The 20,827-nt window shown below is 37.5% G+C and overlaps 1 protein-coding gene across 1 annotated transcript in view; it reads left to right on the forward strand.

The window, feature by feature from the left end:
* The window catches only part of EFEMP1 (EGF containing fibulin extracellular matrix protein 1), a 58,305-nt gene that overhangs the window by 22,827 nt on the left and 14,651 nt on the right, over positions 1–20,827 (forward strand). Inside the window, exon 5 of the mRNA XM_010376223.2 lies at positions 20,217–20,339. Within this exon, the coding sequence (XP_010374525.1) occupies positions 20,217–20,339 (123 nt within the window). The remainder of the gene's footprint in view (positions 1–20,216; positions 20,340–20,827) is intronic.

The following is a 20,827-nucleotide window of genomic DNA, read 5'->3' on the forward strand; positions in this document are numbered from 1 at the left end:
TCAATTCCTTGCCACGTACACTTCTCCATAGAGCATCTCACAACATGGAAGCTTTCTTAGCAAGTGAGGGGGCAAGAGAAGGTTCCAGCAAGACAGAGGATGCTAATAAGACCAAAGTCAGAGTCTTTAGTAACCTAATCATAGAAGTGACAACCCATCAATTTTGCAGTATACTGTTCGTTGGAAACAAGCCCCTGGTGTGAATGCCAAGATGCTGGCATCATTGAGAGCCATGTCAGAAGCTGCCTACCACAATCTAGAATTAAAATTCTCCCTGAGTTGACTCCAACCATTTAGAGTTAAACCTAGAATTTTAAATGATTTGAAAACGCAAAATAGGAATTCAGAGCAAAATATACCCCGTCCCCAGCAGTGCAAGAGGCTGTGTGACTCAGGCAGATAGGCAGCCTAATGGGTGTGGTCAGTAGCACAGGCAAAGAAGAACCTGGCTGTTTCTAGAAGCTACTTTTGAGTAAATGTAGCCTTTTCTTCACTGACCTGAGTCTTACAAAATGCTATCAATCCTCCCCAAAAACACTCATAAATGATTCCATCTCCTTTGATTTTAAAACTCGTTTAAAGTCTTTTACTCCACTCTACAAGTAATATTGATGGAACAAAAACTTTAAGGGCAAGCATAAAAACTCTCTTTATGGCTGATTAACATGTACTCACATGCTTGTTACATAAAAGACATTTAATAAACACTGCTCTTGCTTTATGTTACCTTTTGTCCTAGACATTCTGATATTTGTGTTTGTTAGGAAATCATGGATATCATGTTCTTCATCTCTCTCCTAGAAATCCCTGTTCTGCTCACATTTTTCTTCCCACAGTCTATTCAAAAACCTGCTCCTAGAATCATCACCTTTATGTTTAAATATGTTTACATCGTTTCTTTTGCCTCAGAAGTCTACTAAGGAGACATGCACTGAAGATATCCTAAGATTACAACAAATAGGTTGTGTAAGAGTTTAAAACTTCAGAAGCAACAAAATCCAAAATGAATTTTCTTGGGGTCCCAAGGAATAGGTATCTCAATAAGAGGCAGGATAGTGGCTTATTTTTCAACAAAGGGGCATTAATGAAGTAGGATAGCACTCTGAGGAAAAGAAGAAAGATATATGACTAAAAATCAGTGAAGGTAGAAACCAGTTTAACAATAATAGCAGGACCTATAATATGAGATGGTGACATGAAGGGACAGCTGCCAGCCACATCCACTCTCCCCATGAAGAATACTCTAGTAGCCAGATTGTCAATTAACCAGAGAGAAAAAATGGAGAAAAGGCTAATGCAGCTATTAGAAAGTATAACTAAAATCCAAAGGAAAGTTTTTGGTTTTTCTGGTAAAGAAGATAGAAATAGACCAAACATTATTAAATTGCTTTTTAAAGTGCATAATACAGCTCTGTATGGAGCACAGTACATTTTCTCCTTAGTTTACTGTCCCCCAGATTATTTTCCAGACTTCTCCAGGTGTTTCTCATGCCAATAATTAAAAACCCCTGTGAGCCAGCTGTGGTGCCTCGCAGCCAGGTAAAGGCCAACCCGGAGCATCCCGGGAAGGCTGGTCTAGTCCACGAAGAAGGCAGTGGGGTTGCTCGTGGGTTCAGTCAGATCTGATTCCCTTTACAGTGAAGCCCAGAGGGAAAAAAAGCATTCTGCTCATAAGATTTCCTCATATTCAGCCATCCATTTGCTAATATATTCTCTTGACATAAGTAGCACCACTAAATTCCTCTATCCTCATCACTAACTCTAAAATGACAGTTTAAGGATTATCCTTTCTGCCACTTACCATGAAACTCAGCTCCAAGCCAGTTTGTTGTAGGTTTCTGAACTTAACCACATAGCTCACAACTGAGTGGCTAATCAATCATTCTATGACTGAATCCATCTGGAACAAATTTCAAGAAGTGGCCGTGTAGGTTTCTTTAGGGGGAAAAAAAAAACTAAACTGAAACCAGAGTTGATTTTTTCAAAAGTTCAGAAGAAAAAAAAATTACAAAACTTAGCAATGACTTTCCCCCCAGAAATTGTTCATGCTCTCTGAATAAGACTTACTCTGTCCTGCCCCATTCTGCATCCACTTAATCCTTCAGAGAGGTGACCTGTGAATGTGTTGCAGCAGAGTCCACTTTTCTGAGAATGAGCTCATGGTCATTCCTTGCGTAGAAGGGAAGAGGGATATGGTGTGGCCAGGTGGTCACCATAACCCCACGTTGCTCTTAAATTCCCAAACACACAGTGCTCAACTGAGAGATTATGGAACCAAAAGAGCCTGTTTCTGGTCGATTCTTGGTAGACCACTGGTTTTTGCCCCATAGGCATTAAAGGATAATTTAAATAATGCAGCCAGGAAGATTTAAGTACTAGATGGTTTTTAGAACTCCATCTTTCCTTTCCTTGCTAGACCCAAATTGTTAATGCAAGTTTAGGATATATTTCTCCATATATACCCTTAAGTCTGCACCATTCATGCATTTGTTTAATTTTTAGTGATTTATTCATCAGTTCATGCATCAATGCATTCAATTAACATGTGTTCAAACTGTACGAGAAGCCTAGGCACACCACCTTTCTTGCAAGGACTTTCCAGTCTGTCTGAAGATGTAACATAAGGTCAGACTTTTAAAAATTAAATGATACAAATAATTCAGCTCAATGATTCAAGTCAACAGAACCTAGTTAAGAGCCTCAGTCCCCACATCATCAATGGTAAGTGGTGATTACTGAAAAATTCTGGAGAAGTCAGAGGAGGGATTGGTGCTGCCACCAGGTAGCCAGTTAGGACTTTTCTGAGAGAATGGATGTGATCTAGTTCATGAAGGATGAACCAGAGGTGAACAAACCTGAGAAGAACAGGACAGGCTTCGTGGGGTGGACACCCTAGATGCAGCATAATGTTGACAGTATTGTCCTTGTGTATCAAACTCTCCTTTTATGCCTCTTACTAGCATAGTTACCGTATGTACAGTACTTGAAAGTAATGCAGTTGTTTTTTGAGAAACTCACTCCCTTTTCCATAAATCAGACTGATGTAAGCTCTCACACCACTGTTCCCCACCCCAGTCCCAGTGTCACTGTTTGGGTTGAGGCAAGGTGGGTACTGTGGGTGCAGCAGGAAACAAGATTGGAAAATTCCATTGGAAGACAGTTTAGGTAGGACCCAGAATTCTTGGTTAAGCCATTTAAATTTATTACTGTCACAATTAGTGACAGATTTTGAGCAAAGAGTGACATAATGAAAACCCTATCTCCAGACAGGTGTCGGATGAGAAGGAAAAAAATACATATACACATATGATTAAATGTGTTAAGTCATCCTAATGGGACTGAGGTGGGGAGCATTGGTGGTGAGGGTCTATGTCAGTCTGATTTATGGAAAAGCGAGTGAGTTTTTAAAGAAAGAATTGCATTACTTTCAAGTACTATACATAAAGTACGCTAGTAAGAGGCAAAAAAAAAAGAGAGTGTGATACATAAGGACTATTTTCTGGACCATAATAATTAGTTTAAAATTATTTCTAATAGATAATTCATCATTTTGCCACAGAGCAGCTTCTCCTGTGTGAAACAGTGATTCTAAACAAGTTTCACTCTAAGTAGAGTGAACAGTTTGTTTCTAATATTCTTGAGCAATATATTTATTCATAGGTATTACAAAGATAAGCATCAATTACAAGTTAACAAGTTGGTGTAATTTCACCCCCCACACTTCATGAAATAACCAATTGGGAGTTAAATAGGCCCTTCAATGATCTACTGAACAATCAGCCTTTCTGCCTCATGCCCACATTCATTAAACTGTAGAATGTTCATTAATCATAATGTATGACTGAAGGAATAGGAATATGGAGCAAGTCTCCAACTATAAACTATGTCTAAACAGGCTGTTAACAGCAGTTACTCTTATTTTAGCATGTATAAGGCAGTCACCCTGCAAAATACAATGAATTCAACGTAAGCAGAGTCATTGTAACAAGGTTTTTGCAATATTGGAAATTATGGCAGGAGGCAATTATCCATAGGTCTATTCTACCCCACAACCCCCCTACCATCCATTCTGCAAATAAGCATGAACTAAAAAGTAATCTGATTGTAGACAGAGGAAAGCAACAAGTTTTCCTGATATATCTAGGGGAAATATTTTCCAGTTAAAAGTTATTTTTATTTAAAAGTAAGAATTTAAAAGGGGTACGGAAAGAGGTTTGGGAGTAGGAGTGAGGCTGGACTGCCGAGCTAATAAAGCAAGAATTTAAGAACATAAGAATAGATAGTTTAGTTTATGGATTGATCCAAAAGAATTCTAACTGGATTTAGATCTCACTTCACTAAGTCTCAACTTTTTTTCTTGGGAGACCCCACAGCTAGTTTGCAAAGGTAAAACACCTGGTTTATCCGTTTATTGACCTATTTAAGTTTCCATTCTGAAACACTTCATTAACAATAGTCATACCTGTACTTTTCCTTCTCAATGGTGGGGGTCTGCTGGAGATGATGTGTTCGTTATCTGGAATTTACTTTTTTTTATTTTCTAACAGATTTAGGAATAATAAGACTGGGGAAAAGTTAATATTGCTTTGTTAGTTACAGTTTGGGAGATAGCACAAAACCCAGTCTAGGTATCCTGTAGCTGAATCCCTAAACATCATTTCAAAGTGTGAGACTATTCAATAAGCCTGAATTAAGTAACTAGTATGTGCAACGCATAGGGGGTGCTGAGAATACAAAGATAAAAACTTATGGGGCCTACCCTCAAAGAGCTCTCAGTCTTTGAGGAAGCAGACAGTAATTACAATGTGACATTTTAAGTCCCATTTTAGTGACTTCCTAGAGTAGGTGACACCAGGCTTCAGTCTTGGGAAGTTGTGGCAATTAGACTTTAGAGAAGTGGGGAAAGGAGAAAGAATGTTCCAGGCAGAGGGAGCAGCATTTGCTAAGGTCATGAGAAGATGGGAAAAGGGAAGAGCAAGTTGTTCTACATAACTTCAGTGTGCAGTACATGACGATCAACAAGAGTCAAATCATGAAAGGCCTTGCCAGTCATGTTTTAAAGTTTGGGTTTGATCCTCAAGATGGCAGGGAGTGATGTAATCAGCTGCCCTTTATACAAAATGAAAGATGCCCTATATCAGTCTGAAACTTGTGTATGCAAATCCACATGAAATCTGCCCTTTTTGCTCACAAAGGAATTAAATGCATCATTTACTTTTAAAATTTATTTCTGAGTTCTCATTTGTTAACCTGTCTGGATAATTTTATTGTAACTAATTAAAACTGGTTTTATTCTCTTTTTATAATAGTTCTGCAGTGGCAAAATAAATATGCATTTCATTCAAGAAATGGCACAGGTCTGTCTGTATGCTTAAATTTTTATCAAACATAAGGAGTAGGGAAAACATTTTAGCTCAAGGAAAAGCTACAGAAGTCAAACCAGCCTTAAAAATTGAGTCAACGTTTAGTGCATCGTTTCGGGCCATTTCTGGTTTTTCTGCATAAAGAATATGACTGCAACGCTTAAAGGATTTTTACTGTTTGAGGTTTGCTCCATTTTAGAGCTTGTGATACCACTTATTGGAAGACTGGTTTGAAAACAAAATTGTAATTCAACCTTTGCCAAAGTTGCAAGAAAGTTTTACACATTCACGTGTTTTGTCAGAACATCTCCTAATCTTGTAAGACAAAATGTTGTAATGATGATATAATTGTGTAAATACTATGGAAGCGTCAAGTGTTATTTATCTTAACTGTTTGCCAGTTTATAACATAAACATGCTAGAATTTATACATCCAGCCTAATGGATAGCTCAATTGCCACCTTCAACAAGTTGAGGCTATAAAAATTATATAGGCCACAGATATGTGCCTGGGGTTATCCAGCTGTTAGTTTCCCAGCAGAGAATGCCAGACTTTGGTGGTCAGAGCAAAACTCATATAGGACCCTGAGCCAGCCAGACAAGGTGCTTCATCCTTAAAGGGGCTCTAACTGAGGATGAGGTGGGGAGCAGCCATTGCCCCAAGTCAGTAGAGATTCCAGAGATAGTGAGTTTGCTGCAATTCTCTTTCTTAGAAAAGATAATTTGTGGACACAGCTGTCCCAAAGGTCACCTGAACAAGCTACTTTCTGTGGTGACCTGGAGTTGAGCTGGACCCCCGAGGGGAGTCTTTACTGGTAAAATAGAGAATATAGAGGGAGGCTTACGGACAAAGGCAGACAAGTGGCAAGAATCTGTTGCACGTGGCAGTAGGTGGCCTGGCAGATGTAGAGGGCCATGTAAGATGGCACTGATGAGATGGAGCCCAAGGAAAAGACAGTTTTATGTATGGAACCTCCTGTTATGTGGCAGTGAAGGTTCAGACCAATTATACAGGACCATCTGCATTTTGTTAACACCTGTGTGCACAGTCACAGGCAGGTCTTGGAGCCCTGGGAGCCTGGCAGCAGCCCAGCATCACTAGAAAGGTGAAGATGGCAGGGACAGCCCTGCCAATCCTGCAAGGAGTACACTGGAGAGCCTCAGCACTGGGCCAGGGAAGCAGCCCAAGAAGCAGTGTCCAGGGCCTACAGACCAGTAGGAGGCAGTCCTCACACCACTTTAGAGGTAGCAGCAGTCGGAGTTCTCAAGTTGGAAGAATGGTCTCCGGGGCAAATGCAAAATTCGGTATTTAGTAGGAAGGGGTCAGAAATGTAGGATGATGATTGATAGGCTAGGATGACAAAAGAGAAGGAGTCAGCCTAGCTACGTGATTCATCACCCTATTATCATAAGCATGGTGCTTTTCCTTGGGCCTTAATTTTTTTCATTTTTCCTGTTTGTTAATACTCTCTCTTACAAGAGTAACAAGAAACAGTCATGTATGCACATATAATTTACCTTCAGCTATAATGAAGGCATTTGAAGAAGGTCATTTTGTGTTCAAAGAAACTAAAATTAACTTTCCAAAAGAATACTTTTCTAATATGCCATGGTTTTGCTATATTACTAGTACAGCATTTAAAAAACAAACATTGGCCCAAAATTAAACTCTCCTATCTGATATGACTGAATGAATGTTTCATTAAATACAAGTGGTGTAGATCACCATTCTGCCTAGTGAAGACTCTGCCAACCTGCTCATTTGAAAAGTCAGGCATACAACATTTTCATCTTAAAGTCTAACTCTAAGCTTTGTCCTTAAGAACAAATGACCAGAAATCCTTGTCCTGGCTTTATATGCATTTAACTCTATGACATTTGAAAATATTCCCTGTTTTTTCATAGTTCTGATTGATAATTTTATTATTGTCCTGAAAGAGGGTGACCACAATGTCCTTAACATTCTCAAAAATAAATAAATAAATAAAAGTTGCTGCTAAAATTTACATTTTTCATATCTTTCTCATAGCTAGAACTTGTTCACACAATAGTTCTCTCTGAGTTACATGTAGGTTCTAATTAGAGCTCTAGTTAATGTTACGCGTGCTAGGTAGTCTTTATAAATATTAATGCTTCATTGCCATGAAGCTGTCCTGTAGCCACCAACAGTCCTTTCCTCTGACAGGACTGATTTTATGAATCAAATATTATGAAATGCAGAAGATGCTAGATTTGTTTTATTTTGACAGATTTTTTTTTGTTTCAATGTTTGCAGTTTTCCTAGTGAGAAATAACTTTTAGCAAAAAAGGGCTGTGTTTGCCTGTTCCTTGTATCCATTCATCTGGAATATGCCAAAGGAAGGGAAGGTCATACTATGATGCTCCTGCTGATTGGGTGTTAGGCATAAAGACCATATTGAAAACATGACACTAAGCCACAAAACAAAGGTAGGATATTTAATAATGTGAAAGTATATAGAAAATTACATTAAAAGCCCCAACTTCCTGCAGTTTTCTTGCTTCCTTCCATCTGTATATATCAGAAGTACCACCCTGATTCCACTACCAGTTTGTCTTCACACTGTTAAGTATAATTTATTGAACACTTACTGTGGACCAGGTACATCCATTTTGAGTGTGTATTGTTTCAATTAGTCCTCACAGTATCATTATGAACTGAACATTCCCCTACTTGATGGATGTGGAGTGAGATGTGGAAGAGTAGAAAAGTTAAATAACTTTCCCAGGACACATAACTAAAACGTGAAGTTGCTTGGATTTGAACTGAGACCTATTTGACTCTAAAACCTGTGATCTTACCCACTCTTCTGTCTCAAGCATATTTCTATCAGTGAGTTGTATAAGAGAAAGGGTTATTCTGTGATTCTCAGACTTTCTAAAAAGATAACAAGTCCTCCCTTGAACTCTAATTCTTGGTATAATAAATTATATATAAACATTAATTCTTGGTATAAGGCGGCTAGTAAAAAACTAGCATAAGCAACTACAGAAAGACACAATCTCAAATAAAATAACTTAGAACTTAAAAATACTAGCTGTTAGAGAATAATATGTTTCCTCTAATTCTGAAAATCATGAAAAGAGATTTGTAATTGAAGGTCACTGACAGGGTACCTCCTTACACCTATCTGGCAGCCTCACAGTCATCCACAATAACCGCATATGTGCCTGAAGTCAAAGGTTTTCACTTAAAATTTTCTCTAAACAAATTATTACATTTCTAGGGGAAAAATAATCCTAGGCTAATTTTAAAATTAATAATCTGAATTGCTCAATTTTTCCATTTTCTTTCAAAATGAAAACTTGGAATATGATAGACTCCATGGATGTGCTCCATACAGTAACCATTTTAAGTATATATAACAGATCTAAGAACGTAGAGTTTGGTTTTTTTCATCTGTTTATTCATGCCAAGAAATTCTCTCTAAGATTGACTTAGTTTGGCATCAACCTTTAACACACCGACTGCATAACTGGCTTGGGTCCACCTGCCTTTGTACTCTGCAGACACACGAACCATGTATAAGGCATGTTTCTCCACCAGATTTTTTTTCAGAATTTGCACTGCCAAACAGACATTAAGCTACTCTAAATTCTTGACAAGTATGTAACTTTATAGGTACACAGTAGTGTATTTAAACATTGAAGAGAACTTTCTATTCATCCCACTCTGCTCATAGAGCCATTTAATCCTATCCAGAAAGATGAGTCCATTTTCAGACTCTCCTTTGATCCTACAGATTAGAGGGAGAGAAAAGTTACCGCTGAAAATGAAAAAGGAGGGCAAAAGAAATGGAGATCCATGACCATGGCCCCAAGAAAGCAACAGCATATTACTCAAGCTTCCCAGGATCCAAGTTAGAGAGAGGAGAACAGATTAGAGCTAGAAAACAAATACTTTTAAAAACAGCATTTTGGAATTTATCAAAGTAGGCTTTAATTTCAGATTCATAAAACTGAAACAGATCTCAGAGAATGTATTTTCTGAGAAACTTATTTCTGTGCCCAATGGAAATGTAAAGTAAAATGCCCCAGACTCATTTTAAAGTCCAAAGTCTATTTTATATGCTAGCTTTGAGAAGCCTTTAGAATTGCAACACTGACAGGGTCTGAAGTTTTTTTGAACAGATTTTCTTTGGTCCCTTATGGCCTTTAGGCACTCCTTGAGCTAATATTCAGGAGTTATTTGAATGCTGTTGCTTCACAACACTGAAAGTGTTCTAACATAGAGGGAGGAAAATCCCACAGCCTATGTCAACATAATTTATCAACAAATTAAGTCCAAGAATGCATGATAATTTATGGATAACTTGGAGGAAATGGTAACTGTGGTATCAATTTGGAACAAAACCAAGAAGTCAAATATCACTTGGTTTAATGTTATCTGATGGATTTGGGCACAAGTTTAACATTTTGATCACCGAATAATCTAACGCCTTAACATGATGAAGACTGAGTCTTCCTTCCTGAAAAATCCTTAATACAGGACAAGGAATAATGAGTCTAAAATTCTGTAACTGTTTTCCTGCTCAAGGAAGAGGGAAGGAATAAATAACCACTTACAATGAAATCTTTTCTTGCTACACTTTATCATGAGGCAAGTTTTTCAGATGTTTGGAGATAGATTGTAAAGGTGTAAAAGTTAACTTCACAGCTATACAAAGCTGTATGTATGTGCACCATGTGTCAAATGAGAGAAAGTACAGATATTCAATGTTGTTGAATCCTCACAATTTTCTTTATTAGAGTGGATGCAGCATCTGTTTTTCAATTTTCAATCATCAACATTATCAAGCTTAGAGAAAAGTTAACCGTACAGTACAATTTACATGGAACACCCACCATTCAGATTCAAAAATTATTAAAACTCTGTCATATTTGCATGTAGCATGTTAACACTGTTTTTAAACACAGATGACTAGCCAAATCCCCCACCTCCTGCTGGGATCCACATTGAATCGTTTGTGTATTTCCAGTGATAGGAAGCTCATTATCTCCTATCAAAACATACATCAAAACAAATAATAACCACATTTTCTCTTACACTGAGCAAAAATCTGCCTTTCATGCATTTCTAGCCATTTATTCTATTTCTGCTTTTTGGAAATACTTGGTCTAGATCTTTTCCTCTTCCCAGGGAGAAGAGCAGAAAAAATAACTATTGAGTACTAGGCTTAGTACCTGAGTGACAAAATAATCTGTACAACAACCCCCCATGACACAAATTTACCTATGTAACAAATTTGCACATGTACCCCTGAACCTAAAATAAAAGTTAAGATAAAAACATCTTTTCCTCCTTCCCTAGGCTCCCTTTCATAACCCTGAAGACTATCTCAGATATAGATCTCATCTGCATTTTCTTCTCTTGTAAATTGAGTACAAAGAAAAACATAAGGATGATGTGAGGAGGTAGGGTGGGGCTATGGGCCTTCTTATGGGCTGGCATATTTTTCCACAAATTTTGATCTGTAGTATTTTCATTTTCGTTCAGTTTGAGATTTCTCAAATTTCAATTTTGCTATCTTTAAACCATGGGTTGTTGTGAAATATGTCTAATTTTCCAAAAGAAGGGCTTTTTCTGGTTTTGTTGCTGTTGTTGTTTCTATCTTATTTGCATTGTAATTGGAGAACATAATCTATATATTGCAAATCTTTGAAATTTATTCAGACTTACTTTAATGCCAGCATATAGCCATTTTCTTTTAATGTTCCCTCAATACTTAAAAAGGCTATGTATTCTGTACTGTGCTCTATATGTGTCAATTAGTTCAAAGGTTTTAATCACATTTTCTATTCATTTCTGAAAACTTGTGCTTATTCTTTCAACTACTAGAAGTGTTTTAAAATCTTACTGTAACTGTGCTTGTCAATTTTTCCTTTTAGTTTCATTCATTTTTTTATTTGCCTCTACTGAGGCTATATTATTAAGTGCATTTAAATTTAGAATTTCTACATATTCCTAGTAAACTGAAACTTTTATCATTAAGTAGTATTTTTTTATTCTCTAATAATCTTTTTTTTCCTTAAAGTCAACCTCTTCTAATACTAATATTGCAAAGCCAACTTTCTTTTGGTTAGTGTTTGCATAAATATTTTCCATCTTTTTCCTTTTAATCTCTGTGTCCTTGTATTTAAATTATGCCTCTTGAAACAGTATATTTGGGTTTTTTTTTAATCAATTTGACAATTTTTGGTTTTTAGTGAGGGCATTTAGTCCATTTACATTTACTGTAACCACTGATATGTTTAGGTTTGAAATTACCTACCATTCTATTTGCTTTACATTTGTCCTGCACATTTTAGTTTCCTTTTCTTTTCTTTCTTGCCTTCTTTCTAAATTGATGGAGTATTTGGTATTATTCCATTTTCCCCTCTGTTAGCTTTGTAGTTTTATTTTATTTTATTTTTTTTACCATTCCTTTATTGCTTTTCCTAGGGATCATTTGAACATGCATCCATGACTTATCAAAATTTAAGATAAATTAGTACTTTTAACTCTTCCTGCGTGATTCAAGGACCTTAAAATATTTAAACTCTATTCCTCTTCCAGCCAAACTATATATGCTATTATTCTCATGTATTTTAATTCTAAATATTTTGTAAATCCCAAAGTACTTCACTATTATTGCTTTAGGCAGTCAGTATTTATTTAGATTTATCCACATCTTTATTCTTTTCATTGCTTTTCATTGTGCTGGAATTTTGAATCAAAAAGAGAACAGAAAAAAGAATTCAGTGCAAATAAGGGCCCTGAGGCATATGGAGAAACACTGCGCAGAAAGATCATAAGTAAGATATAATGAAATGGGCAGGAAAATACACACAAGAAAGTAACATTCTCTGAAGGCAAGAAGCACAAAGATATTCTTTATTGAAAAAGCTTTAGGCAGTTAATGAGTTGGAGAAGTATTGCCAAGTTACACTCACCAAATTTAGTAGTATGCCTCAATTTAGTGGGCACAAAAGCTGCTTATTGTTGAATGAACAACAAGCATAATGTAATTGGTTTCATACAATTAGGAGGTCAGCAAGCCATGCTTGTTATAATTGGCACTGCCATAGCCAGGGGCTTATGCGACCTCAAGTGATGATTTGCCTGAAGGAATAAGCCAGGAATGTGTGTGCTTTGGGCTCCAGAGACTTGACTAATCTGGCTGCAAGGCCTCAGGGAGGGAGGCCAAGAATCAAATCACAGTGCTCAGGCAGGGCTTGGTAGACTCAGTTGAATGTAGTCAGTCTCCATTCAGTTCATCACTCACCAGTGTTTGATCCGGAGCCGGGGAAGTGGGAGATAGAGGAGAGGAGAGATGAAGTGCCGGGAACCAGGAAAACACAATTGAAATGTCAGTGCAGAGGCATCCCATAATAGGGTGGGATCTTAATTCCTCCCAAGGCCATCCACTTTGAAACAGGTCTCCAGCCTGTATGGAATGGGCTTAAACCTTCACACAAAGGGTCTTTAATTCCTAGTACTGAGCCACTCTGGAGCAAAGACTGATAGTGCTGTTTGTTTCAAAATACACGTTTACCTCCACAAGCTAGCAGATTGATGATTGGTTGTCAATATCCCAAATATCAGGGTTATCTTTTCCCAAACATTTTCTAAATTAATAATTAAGTTTAAGAAGGCCTGTAATCCCAGAACTTTGGGAGGCCAAAACAGGTGGATCACAAGGTCAGGTGTTTGAGACCAGCCTGGCCAACAGAGTGAAACCCAGTCACTACTAAAAATACAAAAAATTAGCCAGGCATGGTGGTGGGTGCCTGTAATCCCAGCTACTCAGGAGGCTGAGGCAGGAGAATTGCTGGAACCTGGGAGGCAGAGGTTTCAGTGAGCCGAGATCGCGCCACTAAATGCCAGCCCGGGCGACAGTGTGAGACTCCATCTCAAAACAAAAAAAAAAAAAAGAAAAAAGTTTAAGGAGGAAAAAAAAGAGAGTTTAACTGGGTATGACATATTCACAAAAACGCCAGAAAATACTCCTAACAATTAACAATCATTTATCAGTAGACAATGTAGTTTCCTTGAGATTCTGAAAGCATAAGGTTGACGTTGCCAGTGGGCAAAAACCGCTGAAGAATGAGAAGTAAAGCCTTTATTTCTTTGCTCTTCTTCTGTTTCAGCCTATGACCCATTGGTTCATCTGGTTTGAGTGTAGTACAGATGAGTCACAGATTGGTCGTTCACACGTATTAGTTAGTTTTCTTCCCCATGTTCATGAACTATATGCCTAACCTCATCCAATCATCTGACAAATAAACACTATTGTCCACAGAGGAAGCTACGTGGGGAGGGGGTGGGGGGGTCCGTTTGCAATGCAAATCCATCATCATTGCTAGAAAAGCCATTCGAAGTAGCATGATTTTTTTTCCTATGAGAACAGCATATTGTAAAGTTCTGATAGAACATAATGCAATGCCAAGGGCTTCTAGGACACTTGATTCGCCACACTCTAAAACAAAGAAATGAACTATCAGGGAGGCTGATAATTTGTTGATTTTGGTGATATTTTTGTTTATCATTTAAAGCACACCAAATTATTAACAATCTGTTTTGCCAGAACTGATAAGAATCTAGAACTATAAATCTACTGCTGGCCATCGATTAAGACAGTTCTCTCTTGTTACTTAATATTAGTATTTATTTTCTTCACTAGAACTGCTTAGCTTGAGTGAATTCTAGCTGATAATTTCAGAAGGGTGAAAAGCTAACTAGAACTGGGCATTTGGCCCAGATAAATCTGATTCCAGTACTATGAAAGAAACAGCAAGGGAACTAGAAAGTCTTTGACAAAAAATTGTTGATAACTGGCTAAAAACTGGGGAGGGAAACAGAAAACTTGGAGAGCTATGAATGTTATTCTAAGCAGAAGAAAGACACAAGGGAGGAATCAAGGTGCTGTGACATTAACAACCCTACCTTTAAGGCTAAAAAAAAATTAAAAACACCTATACTTTCACTTAAAACTAGTCTCCAGAACTCTTAGGAAACAAGTCTTCCTCAAGACCTAAATTGCAGAAACAAAATGGAAATCTTGGGTTTGAATCTCTGCTCTGTGTGACCCTGGGCAAGTTCCCTCAACAGAGTCTACATTTCAGTGACATCCTTCTTCCTCATCTGTAAATTGTGGATGAAGTAACCACCTCTTCCACAAGGCTATTATTAGGATTAAATCAGAAGCTTTGTAATTCTGCCTTCCCAATCAAATAACAGATCTTTTTATATTGCTAAGAATTTACCTATTTTTATACCAATTAATTTTAGAATGTTACCAAGTTTGTATATGAAGCTGTATAAAATATTATACACTTTCTTCTAAATCAGATTTCACTCTACATAATTTATTATATTAATTACTCAGGTTATTATTATCAATAGCAATTACTGGATGAGTAAAATGGTAGTAAACTGTAGTGCCCTCAGCTCTTGCTGAAGTAGTTCTTACCTTCCAGGATTATATTGAAAAACAAAATACTCCAAATACCTCTAAGACCTTCACTCAATGAGTCCCTTTTATTTAAAAAGTTTCACAGAGTAAAAAAAAAAGAGTACTTTGGTAGGAACTAGTTTATCACCCTGTCCCTAGAAAGGATTGGGAGCAATCATTTTGAGCAGGTGGGTATCTAAATCATTAAGAATGTTGGGAGGAAGGAGGTCAACGGTAAAGAAGCTCCTCCTAACAAACATGAATCCTTGACCGTGACCTTTTTTCTACTTTACTCCATTTATAAGATTAAATCAGTTTGATTGAGGAAGCTAGGTATAATAAAGTTTTAAATCCACACAGATCAAGAAGTATCACCAACTTGAATTTAACCACTATCTTTTCTTTAACCACAAGAGTTCACAGGATAGCACTATTAAATAATATTTGCAAAGCATGCACCATGTCCCACACAGAACTAGTAAAGACACAGTTATTTTACTACAGGAATTTACAGTCTGGAAACAAAAAAAAAGGTATGTTATGAAGAATCTGAATACTTTTAAAAATCTGTGTGTTACTGTTAAGGATAGACTGTCTCTTTTAGAGATGGAGAAATACAGAGAAAAAAATGGATACAATGACCCTAGATCACATAGGGAGTGACAGATTCAAAATAATTTCAGTCTTCTTTGTCCTATTACTAGTGCATTCTCATCTCTTGTCTACAGTGGCTTATTCAAAAGTAGTTCTAAATTATTTCTTAAACCAGAAGCAGCACAAATTATAAAAGTCTAAATGGTCCTCAACACCATTCAAGGTGCAGATAATTTTTGCCCATGAAAACATGCTGAAGGGACTCCATGTCGTGGTAAGTTATCAAATTATGGAAAGAACATTGCAGAGATTAAAATGTTGCATAAGAGAGAGAAAGCAGCATGAGTCAGGGGTTTGGGAAATATGAGTCAGACTGAAGGGAAGGAGCCAAAAACATAGAGAATGAGGGCCTAAGCAGGGACTTAATGGACACCACAGAGATGTGGACATAGTTGCCTCCATTAACTTTGAGAGAAAATCAAATGTGCCGTTCCCTAGACTTGGGGGTCACTGTGGAAAAGAGGCTAGAAGTGAGAGCTGAGCAAAGATTAGCCTGCGTTATTTAAAGCAACTAATGGTGCCAAAGTCAGCAAGAGAGGGACCTACAATAGTATAAATCACTAGGAGGGAGTGCGTGGGCACATTTTTGAAAAATGAGGGCATCACCAAATATTGCCATTAGCTATTCTTAATGTATTAGAATGATGAAATGTGTTGTGATATTTTAGGAAGCACATTCTATTATTTTGTTCTTTGGTAATGTTAACATTAGGCTCTGTCTACGTAGTTCAGAGAGACTCCTTATGTTGTTCAATCCAGACTCTCTAATCTTCCCTTTAAGGCCTTGAATTTTGCTCATGACAGAGCTAGCATTTAATGATACTCTTCAACCAGGCACTGTACCAGGCTCCTCACGCAGAGCCCCTGCAGCTGTGCTGGCTCCATCTGTCTGCCATTCTTCTCATGGAAACCAGTTTTGTCTTATCAGCATTTTCTAATGTGAGCCGCTTTCTGCCTAGAAACAGCTTCCTTTTCCTGGCAACCCATGTATCTCGTCTTCTTCAAAATGCAGTGGAGAACCCACCTCTTCTGGCAAATCTGCTTTATACCTCATAGCCTCTGCACTCCTGGACTCATTATTTTTCTTTTACTAACATCTTACTGATTTTGCTGTGTTTCTCAGATATTACCTGTTACTCTCCTTTATACATTTTTAGCTCCATTAGGTGAAACACTGATCCTACTTTTCCTGAAACTTTAGGTACCAATTCTCAGCAAACGGTAATAACTCATTTATCCATTTATTGAACAAATATTTATTGAAAATCCACCATGTTTCATGCATGATCCTAGGCACTGGGAATACGAGGGGGGAAATAAGACAGATCCTCTACCCCCACCCAAAGAGCTTGGTCCAGGTCCCAGGAAATTTATTAACTGACTGCCTGTAAAACCAAGTGAGCTTAACTGTCAAGGATAAATTATAATCATGCAAAAACAACAAAAAATTTCTCCCCACAACAATTTGTCTTAGATTATCAGGAAAATCATGGCTGACCTGAGTAGTTTCCCTTATAAATAAAGCATTGCTTTTGCTAATGCAGACATTCTCCCATACAAATGTAGGAAACTGATTTTTCTTACACACCATGGAGATACCTACAAAAGGCTGTGTTTGCACTATGGAAAGTCAGGAGCAAGTAGAGGGCAGTGGACTGTCATCAACACTCCTGGGACAGCCAGCTTTTCCAGAGCATCTGCACAGGGATGGGTATTCTGCTTTGAGTTTCTGACATCATTGTCCATTTTAGTAATTTTTGTATCATAGTGAGCTTTCTGGTATTTACGACAAATGGAAATGCACAGAAGTAGAAAAGCCAAGCATAGTAGAATTTAACAATGTATAATAATTTTATATGACTTTGTATAGATGTGTAAATAAGTAATTCCAGGATCTCAAAGTACAATTTTCAAAATAAAATTGTGTTATTTAAATACACTAATAAATTGACATTAATATCATTGAAAATAGGTCAAAGAAATTCAGTCTGTTTATAGCCTTTAGCATTAGATAAACCGCCAACAGCAAGGGAGAGGATAAATATTCTAAACCACAGTCAGAGAAGCCATAAATGGAAATGCAGTTAGTAGCTGCTTCCTGGTCACAGAGGTCACTCTTTTGACGATTTTATGAGTCCCGGTAAGTAAAATGTGTAATCACCAGTCAGTCCTAGGTGAGGCAAGTCTTGTTGCAGCTTTGTTTGGGTTTTGGTGGAGAAAGGGAAGGAAAGTAGTGGCATTGAGCACAGTGGTATTTTATTTGTTTTTGTTGTTGTTTTTATTGAATTAATTTAACTCACCTAATATTTTTATTAAATAACCCACTCAGAAGGTAAACAGACCTCATTCTTAAGAAGGAGTAGCACAGGTTTTTGTGTTTAAAATCTATTTAATGATATATTAATTCCACTGGAAATGTTACCCTATTTATGAGACACTAAGAAATGAGCGACAAAAAAGTAGGAAGGAAGTCATAGGGCATCAGTTGTAGGAATGCAGCGGGGTGGAGGCAGTTTGCAGAGAGATGTCAAAAAGAAAAACCTCAGTCACTGCTGAGGCCTCCCTTAGAAAATGCAGCAGCGAGCCCAGGGCCTTGATCTTCTGCCAGAGGAAACTTGCCACATCTGAATCTAACATTGCCATATCTCTCAGGACTGTTATCACTGCAAATGCTGGCAAATGTTCTTGACATAAAACAATAGAAATTCTGCTGTCATTTCTGCATTAACGAGTCATAAAGCTCTGAAGAAACCCCAGTAGAAAGGTTTTCATCAAGTGCATCTGAGAAAATAATAAAAGACACAAAGAACAGCAGATAATTTCAAAGCAAGATTGTTGCACCATCGCATAGTACCTAAAAAGGACAGTTTGTAATCACTGACTTGAAAATAATACTAGTAGTAATTATAATAAATTTCAAAACAAAACAAAGTGACAAAAACCTTAGCCAAAACTTTAAAACCAAGTTCAAAGAATTACGTAAGTGGATGCTTTATAGATTATTATCCAATAAATAGCCATACATCACTCAAGTATTTTTCATCTCCCCTCCCTCTTTCTTATGGAAAGAATCTCTCTTATCATTTCCACACCCAGCTAAGTGAAGCCGATCTCCGAGGACAACCCTTTTACAATCTCAACTTCATGTATTATTATACTGCATAGTGTAAATGCGGCAATCCTCCTTGAAAAGACAGAAAAGTGAAAGGCAAACCAACATCAGGGGCTACTCTCTGAGGTTCTTAGAGGGAAGACAGAAATTGGGTAAATTTTTTATTATTGATTCTTTCCCTACTTTTTCTTCCAAAATACTGCCCTGAGTCTGCCACAGTGATTATCTAAGACCCCTGAAAACTGCCTCAGGGGTCTTAGATCATCACTGTGGTAGACCCAGGGTAGTATTTTGGTTTTTATGCAAAAATTGTCATCTAGGAATCACAAGTTTTATGACATTTTTTAATGAAGCTTACAGTGGTTGTTGAAGAATGATGAAATTATATGATCCTTTCTTGTGTGCTACTTAACTTCATGATATAGGAGAGCTGAATGAATATAAAGGTGATACAGATAAGGCAAAATTAGATTGTACTTATAAATTACTGTAAATATGAATGTACACACACAAATTTATATCACCTTTTGATCCCAAAGAAATTTCTTATAACTGGTTTGTTATGCTATCACTGAGCATTTTTTACTTTTCTAGAACTGTAACCTGCATACTCCTTAAGGCATATTTAGCAAATTATTCCCAGAAGTACACTGCTTTGAGAAAATATGGATTTTTAAACTACACAGGCTAGAGAAACATGATCAAATTGAATCCTTTGCATTCTGAAATTTGCAAATAAAACTTTATACGTACATGTTACCCTGCTGTTTGTAAAAACAAACGGCTACAGGGAACGTATAATATTAAAGGTTGATTACACTGTTATTGCTCAGATTTTTAGAAATTTGTCAATGGAAATTATCTCAAATACAATATATTGGATGGAAAAAGCAAGTATCATACAATCTATTTAATTTTTTTTTTTTTTTTTTTTTTGAGACAGAGTCTCGCTCTGTCGCCCAAGCTGGAGTGCAGTGGCCGGATTTCAGCTCACTGCAAGCTCCGCCTCCCGGGTTCACACCATTCTCCTGCCTCAGCCTCCCGAGTAGCTGGGACTACAGGCGCCCGCCACCTCACCCGGCTAGTTTTTTGTACTTTTCAGTAGAGATGGGTTTTCACCGTGTTAGCCAGGATGGTCTCGATCTCCTGACCTTGTGATCCACCCGCCTCGGCCTCCCAAAGTGCTGGGATTACAGGCTTGAGCCACTGCACCCGGCCTAAATTTTTTAACATACAAAACAATATAATATGTTCTAATGGATGCATCCCTGTCTAATGAAAATACAAAAACATCTCAGGGAAGGATTCCTTCCTACCGAGACAGTGGTAGGTGATGGGTCAAGGGATGAGGATGGTGTGAGGCTTTGTATCTGAAATGTTTCTTAACAAAACAAAGTGAGCCAAGACCAACATGGCAAAATGTTAGCATTTGTTAAGTCTGAGCAGTACTCACTGGTATTTGCAATACTATTTTCTGAACACTTGAAATAATTTATAATTTTAAACACTTCCAATGTAAGAACATTATAAACTTTTAAGAATAAAGTAAAAATTTAGCTTAAGAAGTGGCAAAATGGAGGAAATATCAACATCTTCACAACTGACGATTCTTTCTGTGTTGCGTGTCTCTGACAGACATAGACGAGTGCACTGCAGGGACGCATAACTGTAGAGTAGACCAAGTGTGCATCAATTTACGGGGATCCTTTGCATGTCAGTGCCCTCCTGGATATCAGAAGCGAGGGGAGCAGTGCGTAGGTAAGTACCACAGTGCAGTGAGCACGGTCCTGCCTTGAGTACCTTAACTGTTTCAACCTCAAGCATTCCAATCAAAGCATTCACATTTCTTTGGAGAGTGGTAGCCAATAACTCCTTATTCTTTTACAGACTACCAATCCATTTTCCACAATAACAAGAAACAACCTTAAAGGTTGAGACTATTCTGGATAACAAAGTGTTGGCTAAATGTTAGACGAAGCAAGAGCAGAAATTCAGGGTATGAATGGGACCATAAAAACAACCAAAAAAAAATTTAAATTTGCTGTTTTGGGGGCCATTGTGCTAGCACACTGGTACTGTGGGCTTCACTCACCATCCACTGCTGCAGAGCATAGCATAGCACAGCACATAGAGCAAATGGTGGAGTTGCATTCCAAGCACCAACCCCAGTTCACTTTGAGACCTTGAGTAAGTTACTTAAATCCTGTGTCTCACTATGTTCACTTGTACTGTGGACACAATACTGG

Source organism: Rhinopithecus roxellana, chromosome 17 (assembly GCF_007565055.1).
Source record: "Rhinopithecus roxellana isolate Shanxi Qingling chromosome 17, ASM756505v1, whole genome shotgun sequence".
In the NCBI taxonomy this organism is placed as follows: domain Eukaryota; kingdom Metazoa; phylum Chordata; class Mammalia; order Primates; family Cercopithecidae; genus Rhinopithecus; species Rhinopithecus roxellana.